General features: G+C 38.1%; 1 protein-coding gene across 3 annotated transcripts in view; it reads left to right on the top strand.

The window, feature by feature from the left end:
* LOC124644638 (intersectin-2) overlaps positions 1-15,241 on the top strand; it is a 36,142-nt gene that overhangs the window by 5,058 nt on the left and 15,843 nt on the right. For all 3 annotated transcript variants that reach the window (XM_047184130.1, XM_047184128.1, XM_047184129.1), the window contains exons 3-14: positions 2,083-2,181; positions 2,510-2,588; positions 3,292-3,954; positions 5,702-5,795; positions 7,445-7,596; positions 8,199-8,301; positions 9,338-9,467; positions 10,701-10,811; positions 11,449-11,513; positions 12,223-12,405; positions 13,715-13,826; positions 14,453-14,530. In XM_047184130.1, coding sequence (XP_047040086.1) covers positions 2,083-2,181; positions 2,510-2,588; positions 3,292-3,954; positions 5,702-5,795; positions 7,445-7,596; positions 8,199-8,301; positions 9,338-9,467; positions 10,701-10,811; positions 11,449-11,513; positions 12,223-12,405; positions 13,715-13,826; positions 14,453-14,530 — 1,869 coding nt within the window. The remainder of the gene's footprint in view (positions 1-2,082; positions 2,182-2,509; positions 2,589-3,291; positions 3,955-5,701; positions 5,796-7,444; positions 7,597-8,198; positions 8,302-9,337; positions 9,468-10,700; positions 10,812-11,448; positions 11,514-12,222; positions 12,406-13,714; positions 13,827-14,452; positions 14,531-15,241) is intronic.

The following is a 15,241-nucleotide window of genomic DNA, read 5'->3' as shown; positions in this document are numbered from 1 at the left end:
CTATTCTAAATAAATATTAAAGTGGGGCTGCTGACATCTTAACTAGTAAGACTAACAGCCAGTTTCTTCATCAAAAGTAAAAGTCAAAGTAATGTCTAAAGTAAAAGTAACGGTCAAATTCGTTTTTTCAAGGCTAAAGTGACAGCAAAATTCATAGAAAATTTGAATTTGACCGTTACTTTTACTTTAGACATTACTTTGACTTTTACTTTGGCTTTTACTTTTGATGAAGAAACTGACTGTTAGTAAGTAAAAAATAAATAAGTAATTTGTGCCTAAATGTGGATTTTTTATTTTTTTAATGTGTGTCTATTGAAAGACGGACTGTTTGCTTTTTATCATTTCACATGCCCATTTTGATTTCTACTAAAGTACTGTATAGATAGTTCAACTCAGATTTGCGCGCGGCCCTATGTGTGCGTCGGCTTGTAAATATACAACTTTCATTCGTGTGACAGTGACGTCGTCCGAGCATGACGTGTTCTCATCGCTTTTTGTTATGGGTACAGTCGTTTACGAAAATGTCTAGTTCTTCACGGAGAAAATGTTTTAAGGAGTCAGGTAGCGTTTCAAAAAAATGAAACAACATTCAAAGCTTTTTATTATTACATTTTACAGTTTATCATTATTTTCTACGGCTTTTCAAATTGACATTGACAGTATCTAAGAAATAAATGAAGTGAAATATCTAAGATGAATTAAATACTCCTTACATATTTTCTAGCTCGGGGTACGCGGACAATAAATAAATGTGTGGACTAAGAATGTAAAAGACCTATAATTTAGTATAATAATGGAAACAAAATGTGTGGGGAATTTTAAAAAAATATATTGCTTTGCATAATGTCGACCAAAATAAGACGGAAATAATGAAACTCATAAATGAACGTTTAAGTCAAATTGATGAAGGGATGTTGGGTAATACTTGTCGACATGTACAAAAGAAAAAAGAAGAATACTATAGACATTTTGACATGGAGTCAGAATTTATAATTAACATTGGTGAAAGTAGCGAATCCGAAAATTCATCATTTGATTTTTCAAGTAGCGATACAGAATTATTATAAATAAATAAACTAAATTACGTAATAACTGTACTTTAAACAGCCGTATACAACCCCTAAATAACTGTATTTGTACCCGACTGTACCTCTTGTCACGCACACAAAGTCACTGTATTTGTACAAGGGTTACCCACACATAGGGCCGCGCGCACGACTGAGTTGAACTTACTATACAACATTTGCTTATAAAAAAAACCTTATTATAATTTAAAAGGTACAAGGTTATGTAGGATTGTACGTAGAAATAGAACCTTATTGCATGAGTGAACGTGAGATAGAGAGATAGGACATGTGTGTGAGAGGGAGAGAGGATTTGAAAGAAGACAAGATGCTGCTCCAACTCTACATAGATAATTCCACTATTTTTATTTATTACAAAAAATTCATACAAAATAGATGGCCAAAGATTTTGTATACCTCAAAGTCAAAGTCAAAGTCAAAATCGTTTATTAAAATAGGCTAATACGATTAGCACTTTTTAACGTCAAGATTTTACAAGAATGACAGCACCCCCAAAACGCCCCCCTTTCACCACTTCCTAGTGTTATGGCTGGAAAGAAGAAGCGGTGAAGAACAAACTTCCCAGCAACACAGCTGTCTATACAATTTAATTATTATTAATTTATTTACAACTAGCTTTTGCCCGCAACTTCGTTCGCGTGGAATAGTGACTACCAGCAGATTTTTGATTTGACCAATAGATGGCGCTATATGTCCGGAATAATTTTATTTTTATTTATTTTTTTGTAATAAAAACTATCCTATGTCCTTTCTCAAGTTTCAAACTATGTCTGTACCAAATTTCACACAAATCGGTTCAGTAGTTTAGGCGTGAAGAAAAGACAGACAGACAGACAGACAGAAAGACAGACAGACAGACAGACAGAGTTATTTATAATATTAGTTTGGATTATACAATTCAATTTTATCCTACCTACAACTACATACAAACTTATTATTGATAATCAACATATTTTTACATACATATATTATGACAAAACATTATTTATTTTCACAGTCTCAACTACCACCACCGATCCTAGGTCAGATATGGTCTCTAGCCGACACCAACGCCGATGGTAAACTGGACCTTCGAGAGTTCTCTATAGCCTGCAAGGTATGTCATCATCATCTGCCTAGCCTTTTGCCAGCTATGTTGGGGTCGGCTTCCAGTCTAACCGGATGTAGCTGAGTACCAGTGTGTTATAGAGTGACTGCCTACCTGATCTACTCAACCCAGTTGCCTGGTCAATCCAATATCCCTCGGTAAGACTGGTTGTCAAACTTTCTGGCTTCTGACTACCCGTAACGATTGCGAAAAGATGTTCAAATGACAGCCCCGAATCACGAAGGAACTTGTAATGACAAGATAGTCAGCCATCATTCATTAATATTTTGTAAAGGTGTGTTTAGCTTTTTTAAAATAATTATTTACTTGTTTACAGATAATCAACTTGAAACTGCACAACATTGAAGTACCGAAAGCCTTGCCGTCGTCTCTACTCGCGTCCCTCAGTCCTACAGGTAATATTTCATTTAATTTAAACACTAGCTTATCACCCCGGCGTCGCCCGTATTTTATAACAAGAAGGGCAATTTTGAAAATAAAAGCTAAAACAGTAAAGTAATATTGTATTAATAATAAAATTATTCGCTGTTTTCCAAACTCGAAACGAATAGTTACGTAAAAACCTAGTAAAATAGTGATTCATAACTAGTCCATATTTAAACTGTAGGTCCCGGCTGTCATTGAACATCCTTGGCAGTCGTTACGGGTAGTCAGAAGCCAGTAAGTCTGACACCAGTCTAACCAAGGGCTATTGGGTTGCCCGGGTAACTGGGTTGAGTGGGTCAGATATGGCAGTCGCTCCTTGTAAAGCACTAGTACTCAGCTACATCCGGTTAGACTGGAAGCCGACCCCACCGTAGTTTGGGAAAAAGGCTTGGAGGATGATGATGATGAACTAGTCCATATTTTAGATTGGCAAAAAATATTGGACACGTTTGTTTTATTTTTACATTTTTTTTACTAAGATGTAGGATAACGCAACAAATATTAATTTGTACTTAAAATGACGTGACACAATATTCAATCTTGTTGTATTATCGTTGTTATTTGTTTGTGAGAAAAGAAAAAATACGTGTCCATTATTTTAGGGTCATCTAAAGACATACTAATTACTTTTTTTCATTCGCCATGCTTAAAATAATATTCTTTTTCCCACAGGAGCACCAAAGCCCCAATTTGCGCAACCACCCGTTGCACCAGTTGCAGCCCCCATAAAGCCCCCAATTCCCCCGATGCCGGCTCTCCCAACCCAACCACTGATATCCGGGTTAACAACCACGCAACCAAGCAACCAATCATTATTAGGGGACTTAGTAGGCCCTCCTCTAGTCTCCCAACCGCCTCTAATTCCCCCAATTGCAAAACCTATCGTACCTAACGTACCTGACCTAATATCTGGGGTAAAACCGGGACAACCGGTTGCAGCAACCACGCAACCTATTGCTCCTTTAATGGGACAACCTTTGAATCAACCTATATTACCAACTCAGCCAATAACGTCTCAACCATTGGTTGCTCAACCAATGTTACCTGCACAACCGGTCAACCTGATCGGTCAGCAACCCATTTATCCACAGGTTGATCAGTTTTCTTTAACCAACCAACCGTTGGTACAACCTATGGTGCCTCCTCAACCCAGACCTTACACGTCCCCTCCGGAGACTCAAGCTGCTTCAAGCCCATTGACCGGGCAACCTATTGGGCCTACCACAATAGGCTCTCTAGTCAATAGTCCACCGTCTTTAGTGAATAGTGTGGTTGCTCAACCTATTACTTCGACTCCGTTGCCTGCTATAAAGTCTGATAGTATGTCTAAACCGGGTAAGATTTTTTGAAAATTATATTTTAGTAGGTATTTGTAGTGGTTTTTGGTGGGAATAATTCTCGTAGCTGGGTAAAAAGTGTTAAGCCTAAATGTTATTCTAATGTGTAAGCTATGCTTTGACGACCTCGATGGCGCAATGGTCACAATGCCGGACTGCCGAACCTGAGGTCCCGGGTTCGATTCCCGGTTCGGTCGACATTTGTGTGATGAGCATGCTTGTTGGCCGTGCTCTGGGTGTTACAATATGTATTTGTAAATATGTATATATGTAGCTATATGTAGTTTATCAGTTGTGTCAGCACCCATAACACAAGTTAATTAATAACTTACCATGGGGCTAACCGACCGTGTGTGAAAAAGTGTCCCGACATTATAAAAAAAAAAAAAAATGTTACTGCCAAGTTTCATTAAAATCTATCTTACAGCCAGTTTCTTCATCAAAAGTAAAAGCCAAAGTAAAAGTCAAAGTAATGTCTAAAGTAAAAGTAACGGTCAAATTCAATTTTTCTATTAGTTTTGCTGTCACTCTAGCCTTGAAAAAACGTATTTGACCGTTACTTTTACTTTAGACATTACTTTAACTTTAACTTTTGATGAAGAAACTGGCCGTAAGACTAATATGGCCTTACTACAAAAACTTTAACCACTGTTTTACACTTGTCTAAAAAAAATGTGGCTGCAAAATGAACCATATGTCAACGTCATAATTTGACATTTTTTTAGACAAGTCTTAAACTGACGTTTAAAAGTTTTTGTGGTAAGACGGTTATAGTTTACTTAAATACAATACTATATGAAAAAAAATGAAAAAAAAAAAAAAAAAAATGAAAAATATTTATTAGAAGTAACAAAGTGTAATGTACAAGAATTGTGTTTGGAGCCTCCTTTTAGACAAACAATGCCTGTGTTAGGAGACTCCGCTCTTCCATATCATAGATAAGGTTACATCATGTTACTTAAAAAAAAAAAAAAAAAAACAATAAAATAAGAATAAGTACATGCATGTTTTGAAGAAACTTGATGTATTGTTTTGGTTTGTATGTACGGTATGTGTGTGAAATGTAGTGTGGTTCAATATGATAAGATAAGATAATGTGTGGTGTGACGAGTGGAGTGTTGTGATGTGGTGTGGTGTTATGTAGTGTGAGGAGTGGTGTGGTGTTATGTGGTGTGACGAGTGGATACTTGGAGTGGAGTGATACTTTAAATAAACAGCCATACATACTAGCTTTCGTGTTTGTGATATTTAAATGATAGGATATAATATAATTGCTAAGTTTCGGCGTGAAGATGTAACAAACTACATCCCGCATCAGGATAAAACGTAGGTTATTATGTTCTTTCTCAGGATCTAGAATTCTAGACTATCCATATGCCAAACTCCATTTAAATCGGTCTAAGATTTTTAGGATGAAAGCACGAAAGACGAAACTTCCGCATTTTTCTTATTCAGTAAAGTTTTTTTTTTAAATTGATTAACGCTCAATTCTTCTCCGTGTGAGAGGAGGCCGCAGCCCAGCAGTGGGACGATAAAGAGGCTGTAACAGTAAAGATTTACGGCCGTCCCCAAAATTCTATCAAACTTTTGATTTACAGATAGAATTTTAATCTTATACGTCATGTCATTTTAAATTCCTTTCACTAGTAAACAAAACATCAGATAGAAGAGTATTGGGAACAGCTGTAATATTAGTTTATATTTTATTTATTTATTTAACTAGGATATTATATATATTTTTTCAGGATCTTTGGTAACCAGTCCTACTGAAATGCCGATGGGAGTTATGAGTCCCCCGCCAGCCGTCGAATGGGGGATCCCGCAACCGCAGAAACTTAAGTAAGTACCCATTAATATCATAAAACCTTTAGCAAAAGCCTTCAAGAAGGAACTAACATATTTTATGACGTTTTCCTTGCTAGTTTGTGCAATACCGAACTGTCAAAGAGAGGGTCCCGGGTTCGATTTAAATTCAAGCATTTTTAGTGGTCTACGTGTTGTAATTTGTTCTTATTAAACGAGCTACCATCCACCAGCTGTGGCACCGAGTCTCGTGGAAATTACTTTGTATCATCATCTCCCGAGCCTTTTCCCAACTATGTTGGGGTCGGCTTCCAGTCTAACCGGATGCAGCTGAGTACCAGTGTGCCACAAGGAGCTACTGTCTATCTTGTCTCCTCAACACAGTTACCTGGGAACGCAATACCCCTAGGTAAAACTGGTTGTCAGATTTTCTGGCTTCTGACTACCCGTAATGACTACCAAAGATGTTCAAATGACAGCCGGGACCCACGAATTTAACGTGCCTTCCGAAACACGGAGGAACTCGTCATGACAAGATGGTCACCCATTCACGGACCGACAAATTAAAAAGTGGCTTATAGCTTTCCTCCTATCTAAAACTGAAATTATATTATTTCTAAGTTTTTGCTTAAAATCGCAACAAAATTACTTTCGCATCTATAATATTATACGAGCTTTTTTTCCGCGTCCCATGAGAATTACCGCCCGCACCGGGATAAAATGTAGCCTATGTCACTCGAGGATAATGTAACGTCCTAACAGTAAAGGAATTTTTATAATGGGTTCGGTAGTTTCGGAATCTTTTGGGTACAAACAAACAAATGTTTTATCATTATTATATTAGTTCCTACTTGTGATCTCTCTCCGGTGAAGGAATAGTCAGTGCACCAGTGTCCAAGCAAATGTTCGTGCACTATAAAATGTCCTGCGCAACTGACTGATCTCTCCTTAGAGAGATGCCATTATTATTATTATCTATACAAATGAATACTTTTCTCTGATATAGACAGACATGTGTTGCTGGGGAGTTTGTTACGCCACTTCTTCCCAGCAATAACACATAGGAAGTGGTGAAGGGCGGGCGTTTTTGGGGCTGTCTTTTGTTTTTGACGTTCGAAAAGTGCTGCTTTTCAGCCTACTATAAATAATGATTTCTCATAGATATACCCAGCTTTTCAAAGCGACAGACCGCGCTAAGACGGGCGCGGTATCGGGCGTTCAGGCGGGATCCATCATGCTACAGTCGCGGCTGCCGCAACAGGCGTTAGCGCAGATCTATACTAATATATATGGGAATCTGTTTATAATATTGAAACGACTTTCCAAAAATTTGGTTCTCAATTCAGATGTTTTTTTAGGGGATACATTTAAATATAGTATCAATATAATATCTGTCTCTCTGTTCCTGCGATGGCTCAACCAATTTTGAAAGGACTTTTTTGACGGGAAATCATCAAATGACGGCTCCCGCTGTGTCTGCAGCGCTCGGGAGTGTCAGACTCTTACTGACTAAACCCCGCCATGTTCCTTCTTAAGCCCTTTATGTACCAGCGCCGCGGTAATGAGCGCGAACAAGCCCGCAGCCACGGCAGGATTTTGAGGGTGTTAAGAAGTACCTTACATTTCCATCCGGGTGTTCTAAGTAGTTCCTCCTTTGGACTATAATTATTATTAATTTCTCATAGATACACGCAGCTATTCAACGCGACGGACCGCGCTAAGACGGGCGCGGTATCGGGCGTGCAGGCGCGGTCCATCATGCTACAGTCGCGGCTGCCGCAACAGGCGTTAGCGCAGATATGGGCGCTAGCTGATTTAGATTCGGATGGGAAATTGGGTGAGTTTATTGTTTTTTTGATAAATAAACGACAATTTTTCCGTAGATACCCTAAGAGTACCCCTCCTTTTTATGTACCGTAATAGATACTAAAATATAGAAGACAATGATAAAACCTCGCATGATAAAATACCTCGCAGCGTAACACGACGCCGACACTTCGTGTACATAATGTGTGTTTTAAGTAGTTTATATAAAATATTGATTAGTATATGATTTAATATTTATTTATAGCGTTTTCTATGGGCCTTGATGCCTGATTTAATAAATAAATAAAAAATATTTTGTGTGACTCCCATACAAAAAACGTTTTGGTGACCCGGTTTTTCTTTTTTCAATTTCGTTGCCAACTTGGCTGTAATATAAAAAAAAACATCAAAATTCCTATGTTATATTTTAAGAGCTGCTCATACAAAAAGTCTCATAATTATGTGTCCAATATTTACCTATATTTAAATCAGTTTCACAGTTTTGATTTGAAAGTGTGACAGAAAGACATGCATTACTTTCGCATTTACAATTCTAAGAAAGGTTATTTATTTTGTTTTACATAGATATTGAATTACTTTTCCATCAATTTTATTAAATGTACCTTTCTCTAGGTTGTGAAGAATTCGTGCTGGCCATGTATCTGTGTGAGAAGGCCACGCAAGGCGAGCCCGTGCCTGCCAAGTTGCCGCCAGAACTGATACCGCCTACTTTCCGGTAATTATGATCATTTGTTTGTTTTAGTCCTTTATTATTTAGAAAAGTGTTAAAACTCATCATCATCATCCTCCGAGCCTTTTTCCCAATCATGTTGGGGTCGGCTTCCAGTCTAACCGGATTCAGCTGAGTACCAGTGCTTTACAAGAAGCGACTGCCTATCTGACCTCCTCAACCCAGTTACCCGGGCAACCCGATACCCCTTGGTTAGACTGGTGTCAGACTTACTGGCTTCTGACTACCCGTAACGACTGCCAAGGATGTTCAATGACAGCCGGGACCTACAGTTTAACGTGCCATCCGAAACACAGCCAATGGTGTCTAAGATATACTTAGAAAGTACATACAGACTTAGAAAAGTTGCATTGGTACTTGCCTGACCTGGGATCGAACCCGCGCCCTCATATTTGAGAGATTGGTCCTTTACCCACTAGGCCACCACGAAAAGTGTTATAACTATAAATAAAAAAAATTGTTAAGATTATAATCAAGCAGAAAAGTCATTCCCATGATCATAAAGTTAGTTTATTGCCAGTTTCACCGGTAACTGATAAAATCAAGTATCAAGAACCAACCTGCCAGATAAACTATAACTTTTGCATCCTTTATTAGCAGATAGCATTAACTATCAGATAACTAACTGTCACTTTATCGGTACCCAGTGAAACCGGACCTTTACAAATAAATTCTACATTTTATTTAGTGGAAGCTCGATAAAATAAGCATTAAAATATCTCGTATCTCTCGTATCATCTAGTATCTTTATTGCAAATATGACATTTATTTAGTTTTACTTTTCTTTTTTCGATAAATCTTTGATTTTACGTTGCGTTACGCTGGTTATGGTTCTATAAGGTTGTCGTTGTGCGGCCTTTCCCAATATTCTATTTATCCTTATGGGTTTTGCTTATGGAATTTGACATTTCCTGTAAGGAGCTAATGTCAAAATAATCGATAGATAAAATATTGGAATTGTGTCAATACTATAGTCAAATGGTGCAACTCATCCTAATTCTTCCCCCATTCTTCCTCTCAGACGTGACTCTGTATCTTCGAATACCAGCGCTAAGTCCTACGAAGAGAGAAGAAGAGAGAACATGGCGAGAGGGCAGGCAGAGTTAGAGAGACGACGTTCACAACTAGCTGATGCACAGCTAAAGGAGAAGGTGAGTTCATTCGGTTGTATGAGAGTGAGTAAGAGAGAAGAGAGAGTGAGTAAGAGAGAAGAGAGAGTGAGAGTGAGTTCGGGAGACGACGGTCACAACTAGCTGACGCACAGCTGAGGGAAAAGGTGAGTTATATGAGAGTGAGTGGAAAAGAGAGTGAGTAAGAGAAGAGAGAACATGGCGAGAGGACAGGCAGAGTTATATTTATATTGTTAAATCTTTACAAGCTGTTGATTTGCATCCGTGCCATATATATAATGATTCTCGACCCAAATCAATAAAAACATTGGTACGTATTTTTTTTTCCTTAATTTTTTTTCGTTATTCCGTAAATGTCATCTAGCCTTATTGAAACTTGGCGCGTATGTTACTGGCATTAAAACCGTGCTGCACCCTCACACAAACGCAAACACAAAGCATACGCAACGATCACTCATAAATTTCATTCATAAAATTGGATTACGAAGAAATACCACGACATTACAATGACAAAAAAAGCAGTGCATATTAGCTATTTCCCGTCTACTGTAATTCCAATCGATTATTTACGTATTGTATGTCCTCCTCCTGACATAGATATGATAATAATAATTTTATTGTTTCAATGCTACATAGGAAGCTGAGGTAAAAATAAAAATATCGTAGAAATTAGCTGGTTTTTTTTTAGTTTTAGTTTTTTACTAGGATAGAAGTAGAATATTTATAGTACTATAAATATCTGTGTTAATATATATTCTACATATATATCGGGTGTGTCGTTCACAATCACATTAAATTCTATCACATATACTTTATGATATTCTATGGCGAATTGTAAAAAAAATAACGTAATCCATTCAGTGGTTTAGCCACAGGAGTCATTTTTCGTTTTTATAATTTACAACATCATGTGTAAAGCAGAGATAAAGTTAGGAGTATCGAATGTTTTGATCAGTTGACAGCTGTCAGTTTTCACGGGAGAATTTCCGTTGTTTGTAATGACTGACTCTTATATGGTATTCTCGTAAATTTTTATTCTATTTAAGTACTATGTTTGAAAAATTCATTTTTTTATTTGTACTTATTTAATTTTTTTCTTTGTGCTAATCGACATATATTAACCAGTATATTAACGTATTTAATTTAATTTGATTAGGTACGACACACTGTATATTACACTTTTAAATTCCAATATAACAAGTTATTTTCAAAAATCTTTCATACAATGATAATACTCTTTCTTTCTCTCTCTAGGCGGAAAGAGAGCGGAAAGAAAGAGAGGAAGCAGAGAAGAGAGAAAAGATTAGGCTTGAAGCTCAGAAGAGAGAACAAGAAGAGTTGATGAGGAAGCAAAAGGAAGAACAAGTAAGTTTATCATCTGCCTAGCCTTTTTCCAACTATGTTGAGGTCGGCTTCCAGTCTAACCGGATGCAGCTGAGTACCAGTGTGCCACAAGAAGCGACTGCCTATCTGACTTCCTCAACTCAGTTACCCGGCAACCCAATACCCCTTGGTAAGACTGGTTGTCAGACTTACTGGCTTCTGACTATCCGTAACGACTGCCAAAGATGTTCAAATGACAGCCGGGACCAATTTAACGTGCCTTCCGAAACATGGAGGAACTCGTCATGACATGGTTAATACATTTGGTCTTATAATCAATTTTCTTGTCATGAAATTGTTGGCGTTTTAGTCGGATATATTATTACTATTCTTAACGAAGAGAAGCGTAAGTATTTTTTTAAAAAGAAACACCGGACAACCTAACAACTATTTAATTTGAAGATTTAAGGATAACAAGATGAAGATAATCGTACAATATTCGTAATTAACACTCCAGTGCCTAAAACACGTCCATCGCATCCGAGCACCCAAGAAAGAGTGATCCGTGGCAGTGTGTTGCACCGTTGACGCAGCATTGCCCCTTCCACTCGTTACGTCATCGCGCTATCATCCGGAGAAATCCGCTAAGACTATTGTATGATATGTTTTTTTTTTTTAGGAAAAGCGTGAAGCGGCCCGCAAGGAGATGGAAAGGCAGTGTCAACTTGAATGGGAGAAAAAGAGGTTAAATTATACTTAAATACTACATGTGTTTATGTTTCAAAATTTCGTTAAATTGCAAAAATATATACTTCCGAAGCTAACTTTCAATAGCTGCAAATATTTAATGTGAAAAAATGTGTGAAAAGTGTTCTTTATCCAAAATGTAAAACGGAACCCTATTACTACGATTTCGCTGTCTGTCACCAGGCTGTATCTAAAGTACTGTGACGGAAAACAATTGAAATATTCACAGACCATATTTTTCTTTCCCTATTATTTATTTTTTTTTTATTTATTTATTTATTATTATCAACTTACGACTATTATTACAGGAACTTATCCTAATGCAATAGCGTAGACAAATTAAACATTCTAAACAACAACTAACTAACATTCTAAAAAAAAATACTAATCAAAATATAATCATATCTTAAAACTAATCATAGTCACATAATACACATAAAGTAGCCCTTGTGAATTCAGTCAGTGAGCAGGAAAAAAGATCAATTTGTCTAGCCACCGTGTTGAGCGTGCGCAGCGCCCGCGTGAGCGGCGCGAGTGAGATTATAACAACAAGTACTGAAAACTAGAATAAAATAAATATTTTAGTGGCTCACGGCCTCTAAAATATTTTTGGTTGTCCACAACATAATTTTTGGCCGAGTCCAATTTGCACTTGACCAATTTTTTTCATTGTTCCAACTTCTCTAATGTCTCTTCTCTCCCACAGAACACGCGAACTAGAAGCGATGCGAACAGAAGAACAATCAAAAGTCTTAAACTTGAAATCCAAAAGTCAGAACATAACGTTAGACTTATCATCGGCGGTGACCCGCGCCGCTAACTTGGCGAAACAGATCCGCGATACCAGGACCGCTGTCGCCGCCGCCAAGTGCACTATCGACGGCATGAGGTGACTGGACACACCCTAATGACTTTTGACCCCCAAGTTACTTTAGGTGTGACCCCAAGTGACTTAAAGACTTAACCCCAAGCGTCTAAGACACGGGACCCCAAGTGTCTAAAAGGCATTGGGCCCCAAGTGTCTTAATGACACACGACCCCAAGTGTCTGAAAGACACAGACCCCAAGTGTCTATGAGACATTTTAACCACAAGCTGTAAGTAGTATTGTATTGACAAAGTAGTTGACAAAGTTAATCACTTAAGGAGAGGTTCCTTTATTTAATCCAAATGATTGCAGATTTTATTTGTGTTGACGAGACCTTTGCAACAGTAAAGTTTTGGAGCTGACCTGATTATGGAAACCGTAAAAGTTCGAGGGAACTCGTCAACTGAATATATAAACTACCTCGTATTGATAAAAACTTTTCACTAATGCGGATAGGGACAACTATCCTTGACACTGAAAAGCCAAAAATAAAAAACTTTTTTCAAAAAATAAAACCGTCTTCCAAAAACACTGAAAAGCAAAAAGAAACTATTCTACTTACATCTAAGAATAGTTTTTTTTGCTTTTCAGTGTTTTTGGAAGTCGGTTTTTTTTTTCTGAAAACTTGTGCAACAAATTAAAATATCCCTAACCCTTATTGATTAACACTATCCGTTATTGTGATCTATCGGCAATTTAACAACTGAAAATGGTTGGGTTATTGTAATGAGGGTCTTCTCAATTTTTTCTGCCACAGGGTGGCGCCACGTATGCGTCTGGTCCAAACAGCTGTCAAATAGTATGGAATTGTATTGTATATTGGAAGTGTTATTGATTTTATTATGGACTACGGTCAGAATAAGGTTTCCGAACTAAAAATTGAGCTAAGAGAGAGGGTGCAAAAGTCACTGGTACTAAGGAAAAGCTTGTTGAAAAATTTGTTAACACAATATGATTTAGTTTTTTTATTTACTCAACCTCAATAGTAAAACAATAATGCAGTGCTTTAATTATAAAATAATAAAAAAACACTAAAATCGTTCACTATTCATAGTAAAGATAAGCACTTTGACAGTTACCTGGACCTGACGACTCGGTGCTGCCACCTCGTGGACGCCATTTTAGAAAACCCTCATTAAATGGTGCAACACACACAATTGCTTTTTCGAGCAATTTGTTTCACAAGTATTTCAGAAAGTAACTGTATCTTTCGCCTCGCTCTGTTCCCGAATTCAGTTTTTTTTTTAAATCTTTTATATGATATATTTGACATTCCTTTATTTCCAAACTTACACATGTATATTTCTTAACATTATGTGCATTTTTCATAGATCTGACCGCGACACCAGCATGGCAGAGATGCAGCAACTGAAAGCTCGTGTCAAGGAATTAAACGCCAAGCAAATATCACTCAACAAGGAGAAAGCTGAGCTCGATGCTAAGGTTAGTTTCAACCTTATTTATATAGGGATAAGGCTTAAAATATTGTCGCCCCGTCGCGCTATGAGAGTGAAGGAATAGTGAGTGCACCTGTTTCCAAGCAAATGTCATCATCCTCCGAGCCTTTTTTCCCAACTATGTCGGGGTCGGCTTCCAGTCTAACCGGACGCAGCTGAGTACCAGTGTGCCACAACGAGCGACTGCCCTGTCTGACCTCCTCAACCTAGTTACCCGGGCAACCCAATACCCCTTGGTTAGACTGGTGTCAGAATTACTAGCTTCTGACTTCCGCTCAATAAGGAGAAAGCTGAGTTTGATGCTAAGGTGAGTTTCAACCTTATTTTTATGAGGATAAGGTCTAAAATGAAGATGTCCTCCTAGCTGATTATCAGCTATGGCGGCTGTTCTCATATAAGGAGATCAGCCAGCTGCGCAGGACATATTATAGTTTGGGCACATTTGCTTGGGCACAGGTGCACTCACTATTCCTTCACTCTCATGGCGCGATGGGACGACAATCCGACACCACCGGAGAGAGATCACAAGCAGGACCGACATAAAAAAAAAAAAGAGATTTGTGGAATTCCTGTAGAAGTAAAAAAATCTTATATTTAATGTGTGTTGTTCAGGCGAAAGCTTCGGAAGGCGCAGGAGAGGACGGAAAATTGAATATGATGGAAATCACCCTCAAACAACTTCGTGATAAGGTAAGTTTTCACAATAATCATTATCTCCCGAGCCTTTTCCCAATTATGTTGGGGTCGGCTTCCAGTCTAACCGGATGCAGCTGAGTACCAGTGTGTTATAGAGCTGCTGCCTATTTGACCTCCTCAACCCAGTTACCTAACACTCTTTAGTAAGACTGGTTGTCAGATTTTCTGGTTTCTGACTACCCGTAACGACTGCCAAAGATGTTCAAAAGACAGCCAGGACCAACCAATTCATCGTGCCTTCCGAAACACGGAGGAATTCAACATGATAAGATGGTCACCTACCCAAGGACTGCTGTAACTTAGCCATGCGAGAGTAGTAACGTTATGAAAATCTGTACAGCAGTTTTTGAGAATGACTTAAACAGACAAACAAACATTGAATAAACTTTTTATCTATCTTTACAATTTTTTTGTTTGTTTGCACTCTATGTGTAGGCTCCGACACTACTTACCGATTTGTAAAATTCTTTCACTGTTGGGGCGCTACACTCTTCTCGAGTAACATAGGCTATATTTTATCCCGGTACGGGCAGTAGTTCCCGCGGGACGCGGGAAACAGCTAATATGTTGTCATCCTCCGAGTCTTTTTCCCAACTATGTTGGGGTCGGCTTCCAATCTAACCGGATGTAGCTGAGTACCAGTGCTTTACATGGAGCGCCTGCCTATCTGACCTCCTCAACCCAGTTACCCGGGCAACCCAATAC

Source organism: Helicoverpa zea, chromosome 30 (genome assembly GCF_022581195.2).
Source record: "Helicoverpa zea isolate HzStark_Cry1AcR chromosome 30, ilHelZeax1.1, whole genome shotgun sequence".
NCBI classification, from domain to species: Eukaryota; Metazoa; Arthropoda; class Insecta; order Lepidoptera; family Noctuidae; genus Helicoverpa; species Helicoverpa zea.
The sequence above is the reverse complement of the archived record's forward strand: the minus strand, read 5'-3'. Positions and strand labels throughout refer to the sequence as shown.